The 19338-nt window shown below is 36.3% G+C and overlaps 1 protein-coding gene across 12 annotated transcripts in view; it reads left to right on the top strand.

Moving 5' to 3' along the window:
• KIDINS220 (kinase D interacting substrate 220) overlaps positions 1-19338 on the top strand; it is a 104763-nt gene that overhangs the window by 21095 nt on the left and 64330 nt on the right. For 7 of the 12 annotated variants that reach the window (XM_078055938.1, XM_078055936.1, XM_078055935.1 and 4 more), the window contains exons 5-13: positions 73-171; positions 1120-1221; positions 3863-3961; positions 6137-6334; positions 8340-8438; positions 10352-10450; positions 11758-11856; positions 14641-14818; positions 18780-18944. In XM_078055938.1, coding sequence (XP_077912064.1) covers positions 73-171; positions 1120-1221; positions 3863-3961; positions 6137-6334; positions 8340-8438; positions 10352-10450; positions 11758-11856; positions 14641-14818; positions 18780-18944 — 1138 coding nt within the window. The remainder of the gene's footprint in view (positions 1-72; positions 172-1119; positions 1222-3862; positions 3962-6136; positions 6335-8339; positions 8439-10351; positions 10451-11757; positions 11857-14640; positions 14819-18779; positions 18945-19338) is intronic. The other 5 variants (XM_078055937.1, XM_078055939.1, XM_078055934.1 and 2 more) reach the window with 1 other exon arrangement.

Genomic DNA, 19338 nt, shown 5'->3' with positions numbered 1-19338 from the left:
AACTTCATTAATGACATTTTGTGCTTGGAGATGACCAAAAGTTTTCTGTCCCCCCAACCCTTTTTTCCTTAGGGAGGATGGACAGCTCTTATGTGGGCATGTTATAAAGGCCGTACTGAAGTGGCAGAGTTACTTCTTTCTCATGGTGCCAATCCAAGTGTCACTGGTTTGGTAAGCGTTCACAAAAATTTCACTGTAATATGAGTGGTAAGTTCTTTAGGTAATACTTAAGGCTGATTATATTTTAGACTTCAGATTGGATAGAAATTATCTAGATGTTAATAAAAATAATAATGCAAGATGTGATGTCAAATCACAACGAGAATTTTTTTCTCAGGCTAAGCTTATTTCTCAGTTTTTATCAACAAAAAGGCAACTCTTAGAGCTTAAATGTTAATTATAACATATAACATTTCAAAAGGGGATTTTGAAATCCCTAAGTCATCTTGCCTGTATTCTGTGGGTATGCATTCTTAATCTAAACTTATTTAAAGAAAAAGGGTGTTTACCAAATATCCATACCATTTTTCTATACATTTCTTTACATGGTAATACATGCGTTATTACTCTGTTTGAGACTTGATCTCAGACTGCTGATTGAGAGATTATCCTTCTGATGGGGGACATCCTTTTATACTGTATACGTATGTCAGATAATCATGTTGTACACTTTAAATATCTTGTGATTTTGTCAGTTATACCTCAATAAAGCTTCTTAAAAAAGGAGAAACTTATTCAAGTTAATAGAAGGATTATGTAAGTTAATGGAAGGATTATATTATACATTTCTCTTATTAGTCTTTCCTGTTGGCTAGATAATCATATTAAATGTATTAATCTGTAAAAATAAATGTGTTCATAATATATATGTATTTAAGGTTGAGTGCATTTTATTAGCTGATTATGTTTTATGAGTATTATATGTTTTTTCAAGTGGAGAATGATCCGTAACTTGGTATTTTAAAATATTACTTTGTATTACTCCCTTTACTATTTACTTTTCTTAGCAAATGTGTTTTGTAAATATCTACCTAAACAATTCTTCTTTCCCTCCCTCCCTTGCATTCCCCCTCCTCTCCTCTCCTTCTCTACCTACCTCCCCACCTGCCTGTCTCCCAGCAGTACAGTGTTTACCCAGTCATCTGGGCAGCGGGGAGGGGCCATGCAGATATAGTGCAGCTTCTACTGCAAAATGGTGCGAAAGTCAACTGCTCCGATAAGGTGGGTCAGCAGGAGCTTGCCAGGTTCCGGTCCATGTGATGTCTACTCAGTATGTCTAAATGCAAGTTTTTTCATATGATCTCATGAGACTGTGCTGGTGAATCTTCTATTTATATATATGAATGTATTTTATATAGATAGATATCTCATAGGTGGATCCCTTACACATAGTAACTCTCCCTCCATTGTTTTTTTTTACATCACATTCATCATTCTCTGGAAAATAGGTAGGGATGATTCCCTATATTCATTATTTGAAGTTTTCTGTTATAACTCTTATTTCTACCTTCAGTCCTAGCTGCTTTCTGTGTATGGTTGTCAGAATGATCTTTCTAAAATTCAGGTTTAGTTTTTTTTCTCTTTCTCTCATACTTAAAATGCTGAAGACATCAATCCCTGGTATGATGTGTGAAGACAGGCCTTGGCTCCCTTTCTGCCCTTTCTCCTGCCATCTGAACCCTAAAACTGCCTTGCCTGCTAGACTGCCAAAGGATGTGGGTGCCTGGATTCATCTGTTTTTAGCCCTTACATGCCTTTGCGTGTGCTCTTTCAGTGTGGAGAGAGAGTAAAGCTCTGCTTTACTTTCTGTTCATCCTTCACACTCAGCTCATTTGCCATCCACTTTAGAAAATTTCCCAGAATTTTGTTCTATTCATTTTTTAAATCCTTAATGTTCATCCCAAACATTTAATAAGTATTTATTTAATTAGAACTTGACACACTGTGGGTAACTAATCTTTTCAAATTAATAACAATTCAGTGAAATATAGGAAAATAGCTAATAATTAGACATTTTTGATAATTGGAATATATTCTGAGTATAAATTTAAGTAAAATAATATTGCTTAACCTGATGGGAATGTTGGGAATCATCTTATGTTAATCTAGTTGGTGCTTGTATGGGTGTATACATATGTAAAAAAATCAAGTAATACATTTAAGATAGGTGTATTTTATTTTATTTATTTTTTAGATTTTATTTATTTGAGAGTGAGAGAGAGAAGTGGGTGAGGGGCAGAGGAAGAGGGAGAAGCAGACTCCCTGCTGAGCGTGAAGCCTGACCCACGGGGCTCAATCCCAGGACCCTGAGATCATAACCTGAGCCAAAGTCAGATGGTTAACCAAATGAGACAGCCAGGTGCCCCTAGATTGATGTATTTTATACACTTTATGTAGGTTATGCTCATTTTTTAAAAGTATCACCTAAAATAATAGGTTGACAAGGACTGTAAAGAGACTATTGCAAATACTTATAATATGGTACTTAAAAATATTGTATTAGGACTGTTCATTAATTCAGAATGGTTGTCTTCTATTTTTTTTTTTTTTTCCCAAATTCTTGTTTAAATTCTAGTTAGTTAACATACAATGCAATGTTGGTTTCAGGAGTAGAATTCAGTGAGTCATCACTTAACATACAACATTCATGCTCATCAAGATGGGCTGTCTTTTAATTCAGATTAGTGAGGTTTTATTTTATGTTCAAAGTGGATATGATTCTCTCTATTGATGTTTTTGATTTGACACTTTAGTATGATTGTGAAATCTTTAATTTCTCCTTCTGGCCTATTGAAAAATGGTTTATATGACCTGGCATTCAAGGCCCCTCCAGAATCAGGTAGTATGCTACCTAGTCTGTCACTCTGACATTTTGAGAAAATGTTTAGTACCTACTGTGTGCAGTACCCTGTATCTGTACTAAACACAGAAGATACAAAAACAAAGTTCCTCAGTCATACTTGCCACATTTAAAGTGCTCAATGGCCGTATGAGACTCGTGGCTACTGTATTGGCCAGTGCAGAATTATGGAGCATTTCCATCAGCATAGAAAGTTTTGTTGGACAGAGCTGTTATAGAAAGTAGGCATTTATTACATGTTTATTTCAATCTGTAGTCTCATGTAGTTAAAGATCACCGTGGGTATGTCTCTTGATTGCCAGACTTCCCAAAGACACAGCATTGCTTTTATGCATAATGTACATTCTCTGTTGTCTTTTGAATCACATTCCAGCTGAAGGTGCTTTTAAGTGCAGTTTCTAAGGAAGTTTATTTTATCAAGTTTAGAGGCTGATTTGGGGGTGGTGGTTAAGAGCACAGACTGAAGCAGGCCTGTTGGGGTCATGGGTCTTACTCTACCTCTTAGTAGCTTTGTGACTTTAATCCTGTAATTAATTTCTCAGGGCCTCATTTGCTCTCTGTGAAAATGTGATATTTCAAATTCTCCTTATTCTTGTGATAAAGATGAGTTATGTGATAAACATGAGTTAACACATGTAAAGTACTTAGAATTATATTTGTCATTTCGTTGTTACTCTTTTTGCCTGTAGTCAGACTGTTGGACTTTAAATTGTATTTCACAAGATACAGGAAGCAATGAAAGCTTGTTGAAAATTAGAGGCTGTATGACTTTATGATGGAAAAAATTGTCACTAATTATAAAAGTTGTTTCATACAGCGGTTAGTCATCTCTTCAGGAGAAAGACACTGGGGAAAATATGGCTTATCTAGGATTAAAATTATAATTTGTATAAACAGTAATTTAAGAATACTTAATATGAGTTTTATTAAAATTTGTGTTGAGAAAGTTTCTTTTACTACAGCTCTGATAATAATTTTACATTTGTTGTTATTTTTTTATAGTATGGAACTACCCCTCTTGTTTGGGCTGCACGGAAGGGTCATTTGGAGTGTGTTAAACATTTATTGGCCATGGGAGCTGATGTTGATCAAGAAGGAGCTGTAAGTATCTTTTCTGTTTAATAAACCTTGGTAATAGAGATAATGTTTTTAGTTTTAAGGGAGAGAATATTCTTTCTTAGTATATGTCTAGAAAATTTTCCCGATAGTTCTTAAGTGATACTTAGAAAAACAAGCATTTTCTTTCTATTATCCTGACAAATATATTATGTTCTAGATAGTATGTATTATAAACATGCTTTTAAGGATCTATTATTAATGCATGTAAATTTTGGGAGGCTAAACTATAAAGAACATCTTACAGTAATCTTACTATTGATTGAATCAGTATTAAAATACTCTATTTTTATTTTATTTTTTTAAAGATTTTTATTTATTTTTTGACAGAGAGAGACAGCGAGAGAGGGAACACAAGCAGGGGGAATGGGAGAGAGGGAGAAGCAGGCCTCCCACTGAGCAGGGAGCCTGACGCGGGGCTCGATCCCAGGACCCTGGGATCATGACCTGAGCCGAAGGCAGACACTTAACGACTGAGCCACCCAGGCACCCCTTGAAATACTCTTTAAATCAAATAGTTTGAAATACTGTTAATTGTGGGAAAAAGTTATGCCCTGTTAAAATACCTTTTCCTTAAGATTTTAAAATAATATTATAATTTTTTGTATGTTTTTAGCTGTGACTTATTTTCCTCCTCTAATAGATTTAAAAATGTCAGAAATTAGCGGTCAAAATGTAGAAAGCTTAAAAATTGGTTCAATACATCCTGCCGAGTAGCAGTTATTTTAATAACTTTTTGAGCACCTGCTGTGCACGCAGCCCTGTGCCAAATGTGCTCGGGGTTCTGGAGAAGCCTAACGGATGGCTTTTCCCTTGAACTTGTGAGATTATAGTTAAAGGAAATGATATTTATGTACAAGAAATGATTAATACAGAGTATTCTTTGTAAAATTAAGTATTATGTGAAATGGATCATAAAGTATTGAGAAGGAATACTACCAAATCTCTGGCTGCATTGTAACAAAATGAACTCTAAATCACACTTGGCTTAGTATCAACCAATTCCTCCTATTTTCCATATTGGCAGAAGCTACTAATTGCTGACCTTTATGGAGTATATAATATTTTTAGTGCCATGTGGAGAAAGAGCATGATCCTTAGACAGCCATGAAATTCATACCTTTCACTTTCCTTTTTTCTGGACAGTTTATCAAGTGGATAAGTGGCTTATTTCTATGATTTTTGACTCTTACAGGATTTTAAAAGGCTATATTATTTTAATATGTGAGAGAATTATGACTCAGTTTGGGGGGCTGATCTAATGACTGAAATATTTCAATAAGGAGATTATATGACATCTCAATATAGATCAGTTTCTCAGGAAGCAACTTTAATACTTCTTTTGGTAATGAGTCAGGTTCTTCTATTAGGTGATTTATTGTTATAAATTAGATATGCAGCTTTTATTTTTTAAAAGATTTATTTTTATTTGTTTTAGAGAGAGAGAGCATGCAAGCAGGGGGAAGGACGGGGGGGGGGGAGAGAGAGAGAGAATCCTCAAGCATACTCCCCACTGAGTGCAGAGCCTCATGTGGGGCTAAATCCTGGGACCCCAAGATCATGACCTGAGCTGAAATCAAGAGTTGGCCACTTAACCAACTGAGCCACCCAGGCGCCCAGATGTGCAACTTTTAAAAGAACCACTAAAAATGAGATCATTTTTGAAAATGTGGTTTCTAGACCACTGTGAAAGACAGAAGAATATATTATACTTTATTGAAATATCCTGTAGCTATTAATTCATTGTTTTACTTCAGTTTTCCTACAGATTTTTATTATAAACAATTCTTTGTTTGAAGCCTGATTGACCTTATTTTGGATTATTTAATTTAGAATGTGTTTCATTTTGAATCATCCCATCTCATCTCATTATATTACTGAGAGGGTCTGTTCATTGTCAGCAGATCCAATTTCAGATTATCATTTGAAGAGTTCAATGTTTTAACTGTCCTGTTGACTCAAGAAAATTAATGTATCTTCAAAAACAGAAAATAGGCTTCCTAGCCAGTTTTGGTATGTGACTATTTATATTGGCATTTCATTATCAGAAATCACTCTTAATAATAGGCCACCTTTTTGAAAACATAGTTTTATGACTGTGGCATAAATCATATGTTTTCTAGATTATACTGATTTCTTGGGCTTGTTTTTGTTTTTTAGAATTCAATGACTGCACTGATTGTGGCAGTAAAAGGAGGCTACACACAGTCAGTAAAAGAAATTTTGAAGAGGAATCCAAATGTAAATTTAACAGATAAGGATGGAAATACAGCTTTGATGATTGCATCAAAGGAGGGACATACAGAGATTGTACAAGATCTCCTCGATGCCGGAACATATGTGAACATACCTGATAGGGTAGGTTACCTATTTGAGATTTGTCTTCTCGTGGTAACATAATGGAAGATTATCTTAACTTCTCACACCTTTCAGGATTCTTCATGTATGCCATACATTTGTTCTAATAAAAGATAAATTTTATTTCTACCTTTAAAACTAAGAAGTTAAAATGTATTCGATCTTTGTGAAGGGTGTTCTTTTTAATCTTTGTCAAATAATATTGTTACTGAAAATGTCACATGTCCTATTAGTCTGTAATTGTCCTTGATGTCTATGATTGTAGTGTTGTTCATGGCTGGTGTTATTCACTTTCCCAAGCCTTCAGCTATACTTAGAATTTTCAAAATTGTACCTCTTGCTCTAATCTTTTCTCAGAACTCTACACTTCTATTTCCAACTCTACTTGAACTGTCTGCTCGAATGTCTGATGGGCTTTAAAAGTTACCGCAAAGCAGATGTCTTGTTTGGTTCATCCCAACCCTGCTTTTCCTTCAGTCTTCTCCATCTGAGTGAATGGCATCACCATTCACCCTATTGTTAAAGCCCTAAGTTCTACGCATTAGCCTTGATTTCTCTTCCCCACCTACCACATCTAATTCTTCAGCAGGTCCGTTTGGCTCTACCTCCAGAACACATCCTGTGTCTGTCTACTTCCCTTCCCCCCTGTTTTAATAGGTTGCTGCCATATTAATTTTTTTCCTTTCTAGAGCATACTGCTCTTGTTGCTGCTTTGGGACCTCTGCACCAGCTCTGCTCTGTTGGGAATGCTGATCTTCATGATCACTATATGGCTGTCTCCTCCTTGTCATTCTGACCTCAGCTTAAATATGAGCTCCTCAGAAAGATCTTCAGTGACCCAATCCAAAGTCACAGTCCAGTCACTTTCTATGACATCACTGTATTTTAATTTATTTACATGCCATTTGTCTAATTTTTTGTTTGTGTTTATTGTATGTTGTCTGTCTCCTCTAGACTGTCAGTTCTTCTAGAGCTGAGAACTTGTCTGTCTTGTTTCCCAATACCTAGAATGGTACACGGCACATAGTAAGCAATGAGATATTTATAACCTTTTATTAACTTACTACTCTGGCACCATATTCATGCTAACATTCTCAACTAAAATTGGTTTGCTTTGTGTTTATTTTTGCTTTTAATGTAGTAGTTAAAGATACTACACAGGGTGCTAAATTCAGTAGTCCTCAAGGACTTGCATCTTGATTTATAACCCATTGAGGCCCACTAAGGATTGAGATGAGCCACAGCTCATGGACTTGCCCAACTCAAATTCCTACAACTGATTTGTAATTTAGAGTAAAAAAAAATTAGGCAGGCATTGCCAGAATAGCCATTTTACATTTGAAGTAGTAGGAAGATATAATTAATAATGATTGTTGTTTGGTAAATATAATTTTAGGGCAAAGAGATGTCTTTATGAGGTAAATGAACTTCATCTAATCCTTGTCATGGGGAATGAGTCAGTATTTTGCACTGTTAGCTTGTAATGCCAGATTGCCTAGACTATGGATACTGGTCTGGGAGCTACCCTATCCCTTAATGAAATGTGGTTATAAACTCACTGACAGCCCTAGCCCTACAACTCCCTTTTTTACAATCCCTGGCTTTCGTCATATAGCATTATTCCAACGGTTTTTTATTATGTTATTTCTGAATATTCATTTGATTCATTGACAGCTCTGGTGTCATTTAATTTAATTTACATTTATAGTGGGAAGTCAGTCACCTTCAAAGAGTATGGCTTATTGTTCTTGGTAACTCGTCTTTCTAAACTTTTGTCGTGGAATTTAAGAGTCCTCATTTTGAGGTATAACCTGTCTCTTACTCTAGGGCTGTTAATGTCCGGTATTAATGTTAGTTAACTAAAATTTTTCTCTTATTTTGAGATACTCTTTTTCCCAAGAAGTTTGCAGAGAAATATCTATTAATATACGATTAACTTCAAAACAGTGTTTATTTGTTCTTTTATCAGTTTACCTTTTTTTTTTTTTTTTTTTGGTCTTTTTAGAGTGGAGATACTGTGTTGATTGGCGCTGTCAGAGGTGGTCATGTGGAAATCGTTCGAGCACTTCTCCAGAAATATGCTGATATAGACATTAGAGGACAGGTGTGTGTGATTCCCGTGCTGCTGTCATCTTTGTGCACCATCATTTGTCCATGTTGACTGATGACAATGTCATTCTGAGTTTTCTCTGGAGATGAGCTAGTAGATCCTAATATAGTTAATGGATGCCTGTATTAAGTTTGACTGCCATTATTACAGAATTTCTCTATTAATGTCATGTTAGATGACATTAGAGCATGTTCGAAGCTCATATTTTTCAAATACACCTCTCTTACTAGTGTATAAATATATTCAATCCTGAAATGAGTAGTTTATGATACTGAGACAGTTGCTGATATTTTGAATGTACCCAATTTATTTTCTTTAGTATTTTCCCTCTGTTTCGTCTTCCTCGTCCATATGTTGTTCTTCCATTCTTGCTGTTTTATCTTTCTTCTCCTTCTTCCCCATTCTGCTTGCCTTTCCTAGGACCCCTTGATAGTGCCTATGGACTTTGCGTAAGGCAGTCCTAGCTCACAGAGCTACAAAGGTTACTAAGATTAGGTAAACCTCCCCTAAACTTGTGAATTTATCCAATGTTTCAAGAGCTTTAGGTTAAAAAAAAATCTACTTAATATTCCATTTTGTTGTTGGACAGCCTACATTTCTACTTAGTCTTCCCTTGAGTTTAGCTTGTATCCAAATCTATTTTTGAATCAAACTAATAAATATTACGCCAAATGCTATGAGGGACTTAACATGAAACCCTTGCCTTGTAAGAAATGTGTATTTTAGTTAGGGAGGTTTTACTTTGTTTTATGTTTATTTTTGTGTTTTTACATAAACATACAAAGTGATGCCTTTTGGTATAAGATGGTGTAGGATTGATTGCTTAGTGAAACTTACCACTGTAAGAGTCTTGAGGTGGGAAAAGAAGGCATTAAGGAAGGCTTTTGAGAGAAGGTAGAATTTGAGCGAAGTTTGAAAGATGGGTTGGATTTAGATAGGTAGAGAAAAGAAAGGCTGGTATTTCAGGCAAGGATAGTGGAATAATAAAATGAGGAAATTCAAGAAAACGGGGAAGTGAAAGACTGTACTCCTTAGCTGGCAAAAAGGTCAGGCTGGCTGCGGGCTGGTGGGGAGTGTGGCATGGGAGACAGAGGCAGAAATAGAAAGGGGCAGGGCTGGAGAGGTCTGAGGGCCAGGCCAGAAATGTTGGGAAGCTACTGCACCTTGTTGAGGTGGGGAACTCCACCAGGAAAGTTTGGTGTGGGAGACTTAGTGTGGCAGCCCCGGAAAGTCAGTGACTATCTTGGGCATTAAAATCATAGTTTCACTAAAAGATGGTTACTGGATCCCCTATTTAGAGTTTACCTAATTCCTTTTTGTCTGTCAAGCCTGTTTTCCTACGTTTTAGTCACTTTATTTTGTTCTCTAGCTCTCCTTTCAGGGTCTGTTGGATCTATTTTTGGTTTTTGAACTAGATGGGATTTAAAGGATCAGATCAGGATTGGTGTAATGGGTGCAGGGTGGGTGAGGATTAAGAAAGCAAAACATGGTAAAAAAAAATTCATCTTCTGTTTGTGTAGTACATTCTCATGCATTATCTTTTGAAAAGATTGGGCACATGAAAAGCCAAGGGTCAGAATATTTGCAGAATATTTGACTTGTTCAAGGATGAGCTCAGGTATTGACGACTTCCAGTGCACAGCCCAGAAATCTGACCACATTAACAAAAGCATACTTTACCTTATCAAGTATGTGGGGTTGCTGCTTTCTACATCAAGTAATATTGTTTTCTTAGACTTCTTTCATAAATAATTTCTTAAGAGTAAATCCAAGATAGAATAAGGGTTAATATTATTTCCTGTTTGTTGGTATTCTGGCAGAAATGTTAAAAATGATGTTTTATGTTTACAAATAGCAGTTTCCAATATTGTATCTTAAGTGATGGTTGATTTTTTTCTATTATATAGGACAACAAAACTGCTTTGTATTGGGCTGTAGAGAAAGGAAATGCAACAATGGTGAGAGATATCTTACAGTGCAATCCTGACACTGAGATATGCACAAAGGTATCAAGGACATTTCTGTTCTCCTAGCAATACCCAGTGCTGAATATTAGTACTGCTTATTTTTTTCAATTGTCTTTTGTTTGATATTAGAATTATACTGATTTTACTGGTAATAATCTATATTAAATTGGGGAGTAATTTTGTATCCTTTCAGAAGTTCATTCACAGGAACATATAGTGTGTAATGTGTTACTTTAATTAAATACTTTCAGAAGATACAATATCAGCTCTTCATAAATTGTGGACAGATCATTTTTTCAGAACTTTTATGCTTTTATTTGGAATGCAGAACACATTTCCTTTTAAAAGACCAATGTGAGTGGTTCTTGGTTCCCCAAAATGGTCACTTTAATCTATTTTGCTCAAATCATGTGAAAAATATAAAACTTATATAAGATTTTAGTGATTGTATTTGACCTTATGTGTAATAGTTTTCCATGGGGAAAATGTATCTGGAATGGATGTATTTGGATTGAATTGGTAGGAATTCTAAATGAATAAACAAACTTGTGGAGTCACCCATAAGATATTCCTATTTTATCTGCTGGAGATTGGGACCAGCATCTTCCTATACTATGGTAGCTTTAGAGCCCTAGGGCAGAAAGTTTCCTGGGATACCTTTTGGTGTGTGGGTGGCTCCTTGATGATAATTTTTTTTTTAAACCTACGTGTCAGCCATTGTGACCATCTGTGGGTTCTGACCAAGTTTCTGTCTCCTAATTCAGTGCTGAACTATGGTCTCTTCCTATATCCCTTAATTTGATTTTGAAAAGCAATCATTAACTTTTTTGAGGTTTTCCAGAGGCACACTTCTTGTATCAAATTGTTTTTCCTGTTACACACAGGTCCTTAGGTGCACAGAGAACTGAAGTGATGCTGGTAAAGATCTCTGAAAAATCTAGGCACTGGCTTGCCTGGACATTGACTGGCCAAGCTGTGGGTTGGTTGGTGGGGAGTGGTGTGAATGGGAAGTAGTCTCTGGAGGGGCTGCCCACGTGCCAATGGTAGAAACTGGGAAATGGCCAAATCAATGAGGGGCAGGGGACTGTTGCCAGAAATGGCTGATAAGGAGCTGGGCATATCCATTCTTGGCTGAGTGATATAAAATTATTTTGATACAAATGATTGGTTGGGAAAGGAAAAGCGTTTTTCTTGTTAGTTTTTACAGCTATGTTTTTTTGAGAACATTTTCAGTATAGACTTGTGCCAGAGTCAGATATTTGAATTCTTATATGTGCATTGATGTGACTTTAAACATTTATGAGTAAAGCTATTAATCTGGCAAACCTTCTTATCTGTGCCTGCAGGACGGTGAAACACCACTTATAAAGGCTACCAAGATGAGAAATATTGAAGTAGTAGAGCTGCTGCTAGATAAAGGAGCTAAAGTATCTGCTGTAGATAAGGTAAAACATCTGTGCAGGGAGAACATTTTTTGGAAGGCTGTTGGTAGACTGACCTGTATATTTGCTGGACTTAAGGGAGTCTGGTTTTATTTTGTGGAGGAGAGATTACTTGCCGGGGCGATCTGTGTGGGATTTTGGTCCTGTGATATCTTCTTGGCTGTTCTGATAGCGTGCTGAGGAATGGGCAGGCTTAGGATGCTATTAAAGAGGCTGCGTCAGATTTTCCTTCTGTTGCTCATACCAGTTGTGGCAAGCTGCCATTGACCACCGTACAAAGAGGACGTCATCAGATGTAGAGCTTGTTGCAGACAAACAGGAGGAAAGAATCCAAGGGTCTGGAAAAGATAGAGCAGACTAGTGTTAATATCCACTAACAGGAGGTAAAATGTTCTGCCATGTCCTCGCCATAATCCTCTTAGAGAAATGTTCATATTTTCCATGGCAAATTTAACTCTCAATTGCTTACTATTTCATATAGAATTGATTCCTGGCTTGATTTTGTTTTCATTTTAAACAGGATTCTTTCTCTACTTCTTGATTTCCTCCCATAAAAGGAGTGAATTGATTTATATATGAAGTTAGAAATATAAATTTTTCCATCTAAATGTATGATATGATTTGGGCTCTCCTAATCCATAATAAATTGAAGTTTATCTTTCTATTATTTACGAGGCAATTAAACAAAAAACACAGAATCAATATGTATTTGCATTTATCAAGAAACAACATTGTTTAAGAAAAAAACAACAACAAAATCTTCCCATCTATTATTACCATGTTTGTATAATTTCATATAAAAGAAAGTAAACTTTGATATTGAAACTAGGAATGACATAAAATCAAGAGATTTTGCAGTTGAATATATTTAGCTTTATAGAAAACTTCCTGCGTTGCCTCTTCTCATTCTGCCGTTGACTTGTTTCTGGCCCTGGCCTCCTAATTTGCAATAAGAAACCACTAGACTAAGTGCCCTTTAAGATTCCACATGGCCTCGTTAATTCGGTAACATGTCATTTGTAAATACTTGTTTCATACCCACTAATAAGTTTCCTGGAGTTCTCTGTCTCCATATCCTTTTGTGTGTTGCCTTGCCTCAAGTCAGCACATACTTGCTGAAAAGCACACATGATATACTTGGAGCATTTGTTTTCATTCAACACATACTTAGGATGGATAAGGTGCTGTCATGCTAGAATTTGGAATACAAACCTATAAAAGTCTTGATCCTGGCTCTTCATGGAGGATTTCATACAGATACATTTCAGAATGAAGATTAATGCTATTTTCACCTCGTCTCTCCCTGATCTCAGTTCTGCACACTGGCTGAGTGTGTTAACGTCTTCCCTGCATTTTCAGAAACCTTGTGTCTGGCAGAAATGCCACAGATGATGTTTCTACCTTCTCACAGGTTCGGGGATATAAGAGACGGGGTTCAGGTGGAGAAATAAAATGATGAAATCTGGTTTAGGTGTGTTTTGTTTGAGGGCTGATGAGACATTCAGGAGGCTGTCACCAATAGGCATTGGGAAGTGTGGGACTAGAATTTGGGCAAGAAATCAAGCCTAGTGATGAGAATTTGGCACTTAGTTACTGAGAGATAAGGATTGCATGGTGTGACTAAGGTCATCAATGGGAAGAAAGATGAAAGCTGAGGTCAGAACTTATGGCATGTGTCACATTTCTGCTTTGTTTTATAATTTGCATGTTTATCTAATTTCTTCCTGTTATAGTGTAAGCTGTTTAGGGTCAGGGACTGTTTTGTCTTCCATCTTTTTATCTTCCAGAGTACCTAGCACAGTGCCTTACAAAGAGTGAGCTTAGTACATAGTTATTGTGCCATGTGTTTAGGATGTGGAAGAGAATCTAGAAAAGGAAAAAGTAGACCCAAAGCAGAAGAGGAGAGTCAAAATCAAGATAAGGTTGTGCCATCAAAGCTATAGGAAGAGTATTGCAGGTCATTTTCATTTAGTGTTCTAGAGAGATCAGGGTAGATGAGAACTGAGAACTTAATTTGTTAACTTTTTAGGTCCTTGTCTTCAAGAGAGGTGTTTGTGAAGTAAAAAGTGGGAGACCACATTGCAGACCTAAGGTCTTTTTTTTTTTTTTTTGGTTTGTTTTTACATGTTTTCATTAGTGTTGGATGTGAATACTAATGTGACTGGGGATTCTAATAAGGGAAGAAGGTAGGTTGATATAGGGAGAAGTGAAAGGTGAGGAGGGCAGAAGAGGTTGTACTGGACAGAGATGGTTAGGTATGATATGAAGGACTCCAAGTAGAGAAGTGTAGAACGAATTTAAGGGCCTAACATGATGGTGGCTGGTTGGCAGAGGGCATGGGGACATCTGAGGTCACTCGTGCTAGATGGGGTGTCAGTATAGATTGTGACGCTTTCTAGACAAATGCAGAAGAAAGTTGTACAGTAGAATTTAAATTAGTTGGGGAAAGTGGAGGACATCGTGGACAATAAATAATTGGATGAGGGATAGAGGTAAATCCATGGCCTGGGAGGTGCTGCAAGGAGAAAGCCTGTTGCTTCTCCTTTCAGTGAGTTGAGGGGAGGGGAGAAAAATGACCTTCATTCTAGAGGGCTGTGGGAGAAATAATACCCAAGAAAAGCTAGGTGAGGAACTTGAGAAAAAAATTACAGAGGAGAGAGATAAAAATTCAGATTACTTATTCACCCTATATGAAAAATATGGAAAGTTCAGAAACATGAAAATTGTTATTCTGTATATACTATATGTAAAGTATATGAAAGTTCCAATTTCCTGTCTGTTTTACAGAAAGGAGACACTCCTCTGCATATTGCTATTCGCGGGAGGAGTCGGAAACTGGCAGAACTTCTTTTAAGAAATCCCAAAGATGGGAGGTTACTTTATAGGCCCAACAAAGCAGGCGAGACTCCCTACAACATTGATTGTAGCCATCAAAAAAGTATTTTAACTCAAATATTTGGAGCCAGTAAGTACTGGGTTTTGTTCCTGACTGAGCTTTTTAAAAATGAATGTTATATGAAAAACTAAGAAGCCAATAGCAGTTTTGCATTTATCACTTAACTGGAGATTATGGAAGTTGAGAAAGTTATTATTTTGCTGTGGAAAAATACTCCTTCCTGTCAAGAGCTCTTCTGCATTGTCCTGTAGCATCTAAATGAAGTACATCCGGAGTTGTCCATCAACTTTTAAGACCTCTAAAAATCTAGCCTGCTTTTCTAAAAATCTTTTCCTTCTTATTCTCCCAGGTATACTTTGTGCTTTTATCAAAACATGCTCTGTTTTCTCTGTGGCCTGAGCACTTAGAGTTCTCCATATTTGCTTGTTAGGCCTGCCACAGGTCTTACCTCTCCATCTCCACCAAGGTTCCTTGTCTGAATCTCTCTCCAAGGCTCCTGTCAGTTGTCCCCTTCTCAGTGACGTTTTAACTGATCTGCCTAAACCAGACAAAATTTTTGCCTCATTTGAATACTTAAGCACTTGTGTTTACATTTCTTTTTTTAATACTTATTATACCTGGCCTTCTTTTGCTTTTAGAATTTTCTCCCTTCCGATTCCAAGTTCTTCAGGACAGGGACTATTTCTTCTTATCTTTATGTCCTCTGTAACATCTAGCATAATGCTTCGAATATTGTACTCAAATAGTTTTTGACTGAGAAGAATGTACATGAGTGTATAATCATATGTGGTGTTTTGAAATATGGAACAGTTTTCTACTAGAATTAAAAAAGAGATGTGCCAGTCCCAGAAACCAAGGAGATAGTAGAATCCCACCACCTTCCAGTTGAGCTTCTTACTTATAGATTGTTTTGAAGTATGCTTCTATTGTATTATGAGTTCTTGTATTTTAAAATATTTTTTCTAATAATATTAATGCACACTCATAAATTTCAAAAATGAAGACACGAATATAGTAGAAAGTGCAAATTTCTCATTGTCACTTATATCTTAATTCATAACTGTTGGACCCTACAGGATTTTCTATACATTTCTAAAAATGTTTTGTGCTATATATACAGTTTTAAAAATTAATAATCGGGTCATACCGTATTATAAATGTTTTTAATAATGAACTATATTTAAAAGCTAGTACAGTAAACATCTTTGTACATGTATTCATTAACTCTTGTTTTTAGGATTATTTCGTAGAATAAATGCCCAGAAGTAGAATAGGCAAGTCAGTTAATGCTCATAGTTTTGGGAGACTTTCCAAACGACTGTAACAATTTCTTCTGCCTTGGACCATGTACTGTAGGGCAGCTCCCCATGACCTTGAGAATACTGGAGAGCTCCAGCCTCCTTAATCTTTGCTAATCAAATCAATATGAGAAAAAAAATCTCATGTAATTTGCATTATAAAATTATTAGATTGTGATCTTTTCATATGTTCACAGGATATTTGTATTTTTGCCATTTTCCTCTTTGTATCCTTTGCCCATTTTTCTCTTGAGTTTTTGATATTTTTTTAAAAATTGATTTTAAGTGTCTTTATATGTTATGGATATGGATCCTGGGTCCATCCTATATGTTGTACCCCCCTCCCAGCTTCTTCTTTGTTTGTGGTGATGGATTTTTTTTATTCCCCATCTAAAAGTTATGCAGATTTGTAGTTTATTTGTTGGTCTTTTCCTGCAGTCCTGGCCTTAGTGTTATATTGAGAAAGAAGGGCCTTTTCCACACAAAGATTAAAAAGGTTTTTTTCCTTGTATTTTCTTCTAGTATTTTTTATGGTTTTTTACATTTAATTTTTTAATGTTTCAGAAACTTATTTTTTTAATTTAATTTTATTATGTTAGTCACCATACAGTAGTACATCATTAGTTTTTGGTGTAGTGTTCCATGATTCGTTGTTTTCATATAACACCCAGTGCTCCATGCAATACATGCCCTCCTTAATACCCATCACTGGGCTAACCCATCCCGCCACCCCCCTCCCCTCTAAAACCCTCAGTTTGTTTCTCAGAGTCCATAGTCTCTCATGGTTCGTCTCCCCCCCCGATTTCACCCCCTTCATTTTCCTTTCCTTCTCCTAATATCCTCCATGCTATTCCTTATGTTCCACAGGTAAGTGAAACCATATGATAATTGACTTTCTCTGTTGACTTATTTCACTTAGCATAATCTCCTCCAGTCCCATCCATGTTGATGTAAAAGTTGGGTATTCATCCTTTCTGATGGCTAAGTAATATTCCATTGTATATATGGGCCACATCTTCTTTATCCATTCGTCTGTTGAAGGGCATCTTGTCTCTTTCCATAGTTTGGCTATTGCGGACATTGCTGCTATGAACATTGGGGTGCATATGGCCCTTCTTTTCACTAAATCTGTGTCTTTGGGGTAAATACCCAGTAGTGCAATTGCTGGGTCATAGGATAGCTCTATTTTTAATTTTTTGAGGTACCTCCACACCATTTTCCAAAGTGGCTGTACCAACTTGCATTCCCACCAACAGTGTAAGAGGGTTCCCCTTTCTCCACAACCTCTCCAACATTTGTTGTTTCTTGCCTTGTCAATTTTTCCATTCTAACTGGTGTAAGGTGGTATCTCAGTGTGGTTTTGATTTGAATTTCCCTGATGGCTAATGATGATGAACATTTTTTCATGTGTCTGTTAGCCATTTATAGGTCTTCTTTTGAGACATTGTCTGTTCATGTCTTCTGCCCATTTTTTTACTTGATTATTTGTTTTTTTTGGATGTTGAGTTTGAGAAGTTCTTTATAGATCTTGGATATCAGCCCTTCGTCTGTAGTGTCATTTGCAAATATCTTCTCCCATTCTGTGGGTTGCCTCTTTGTTTTGTTGACTGTTTCCTTTGCTGTGCAGAAGCTTTTTATCTTGATGAAGTCCCATGAGTTCATTTTCCCTTTTGAGAAACTTATTTTTTTAAGGTATAAGATATATAGAGTTTTCCTTTAATTTTTTAAAAAATGGATGGTTCGCACCTCCCAGCACCACTTATTAATTCCTCCCTTGCCCACTGGTTTGAAATGCTGCTTATACTAATATCTTGTGCTGGTTCTACAATGCTTTAATTATTGTAGCTTTGTAGTATATTTTGATTTTTCTCCAAAGACAACTACTCTTTCTCTGGTAGTCTTTTTTTTTTTTTAAGATTTTATTTATTTATTTGACAGAGAGATAGAGAGCACAAGTAGGCAGAGAAGCAGGCAGAGGGAGAGGGAGAAGCAGGCTCTCCGCTGAGCAGGGAGCCCGATGTGGGGCTTGATCCCAGGACCCTGAGATCATGACCCGAGCCGAAGGCAGACACTTAACTGACTGAGCAACCCAGGTGCCCCTCTCTGATAGTCTTTTAAAATTTTTTCTTAGCTATTCTTACATGTTCTTCTGCCTTTCAATTTTTCAAAAATTCCTGTGGATTTTGATTGGAGTTGTCTTAAAGTGATAAATTAATTTGGTGAGAATTGCTGTCTCAAAGCCATTAAACCTTTCTGCCTGGAGCCATATAATGTCTCTTTTTCTCTGATTACTATATTTTATTCTTCAGTAACATTTAATAGCTTTCTGTATATAGGTATTAACACATATTAAATTTATTCCTATATACTAGTTTGTGTTTTAATCATATTTTATTGATTCTAAAATGTACATTGTTCCACGTTTTAACATGTCTGAAGTTGGAATGTGTTTCATAATTGATGGATAAGAGAGCATTGTTGTCACAGTTTGGCAACATGTTTTTTCTTTCTTAGTTATACATAATGATGCATCTTACAATAAGTAGGTATCTTAAGTTCAGTGAAATAACAGTGTTTAAGAATCTTTTAACCTATTTTTTATACAGGTGTAACCATTTAATAAAACAGTTTTTTTTTAATTAAATAAACAATTGATAACTGAGAATTGATGTTCCTTTTTTAGTGGTAATGTCTCTTTTTAATGTAAGGATATGGTGTGTTTATAATTACAGGACACTTGTCTCCTACTGAAACAGACGGTGACATGCTTGGCTATGATTTGTATAGCAGTGCGCTGGCAGACATTCTCAGCGAGCCTACCATGCAGCCACCCATTTGTGTGGGGCTGTATGCACAGTGGGGAAGTGGGAAATCCTTCTTACTGAAGAAACTAGAAGGTAAAGGGCATGTTTGTACAAAGTCTGTATATATAATGAAGCTTCCTCTGGTGTTTTTTCTGAAGTAAAGCAAAATAGATTTTCGTGTATGAGTATGTGTTGCACAGTTTACTAAATTGAATGTGTTACTCCTTCCAGTTGATCCTCCACACAATCATTTGAGTTCTCTTCCTAAAACAAAGATCCAGTTGTGTTATAACATTCTTAAGATCCCTTGGTAGCAGATTTTCTGCATGTGCTATTTTTATTATTATTATTAATTTTAAGTAGGCTCCACCTAACATGGGGCTTGAACTCAGGACCCCAGGATCAAGAGGTGCATGCTCCACTGCCAGCCAGGTGCCCCTGCATATGCTCTTTATAGTCATCATATCCAGAGCCCTTCCTAAACTTG

Source organism: Halichoerus grypus, chromosome 10 (assembly GCF_964656455.1).
Source record: "Halichoerus grypus chromosome 10, mHalGry1.hap1.1, whole genome shotgun sequence".
Taxonomy (NCBI): domain Eukaryota; kingdom Metazoa; phylum Chordata; class Mammalia; order Carnivora; family Phocidae; genus Halichoerus; species Halichoerus grypus.
Note: the sequence above shows the minus strand (reverse complement) of the source record. Positions and strands in the feature narration are given on the sequence as shown.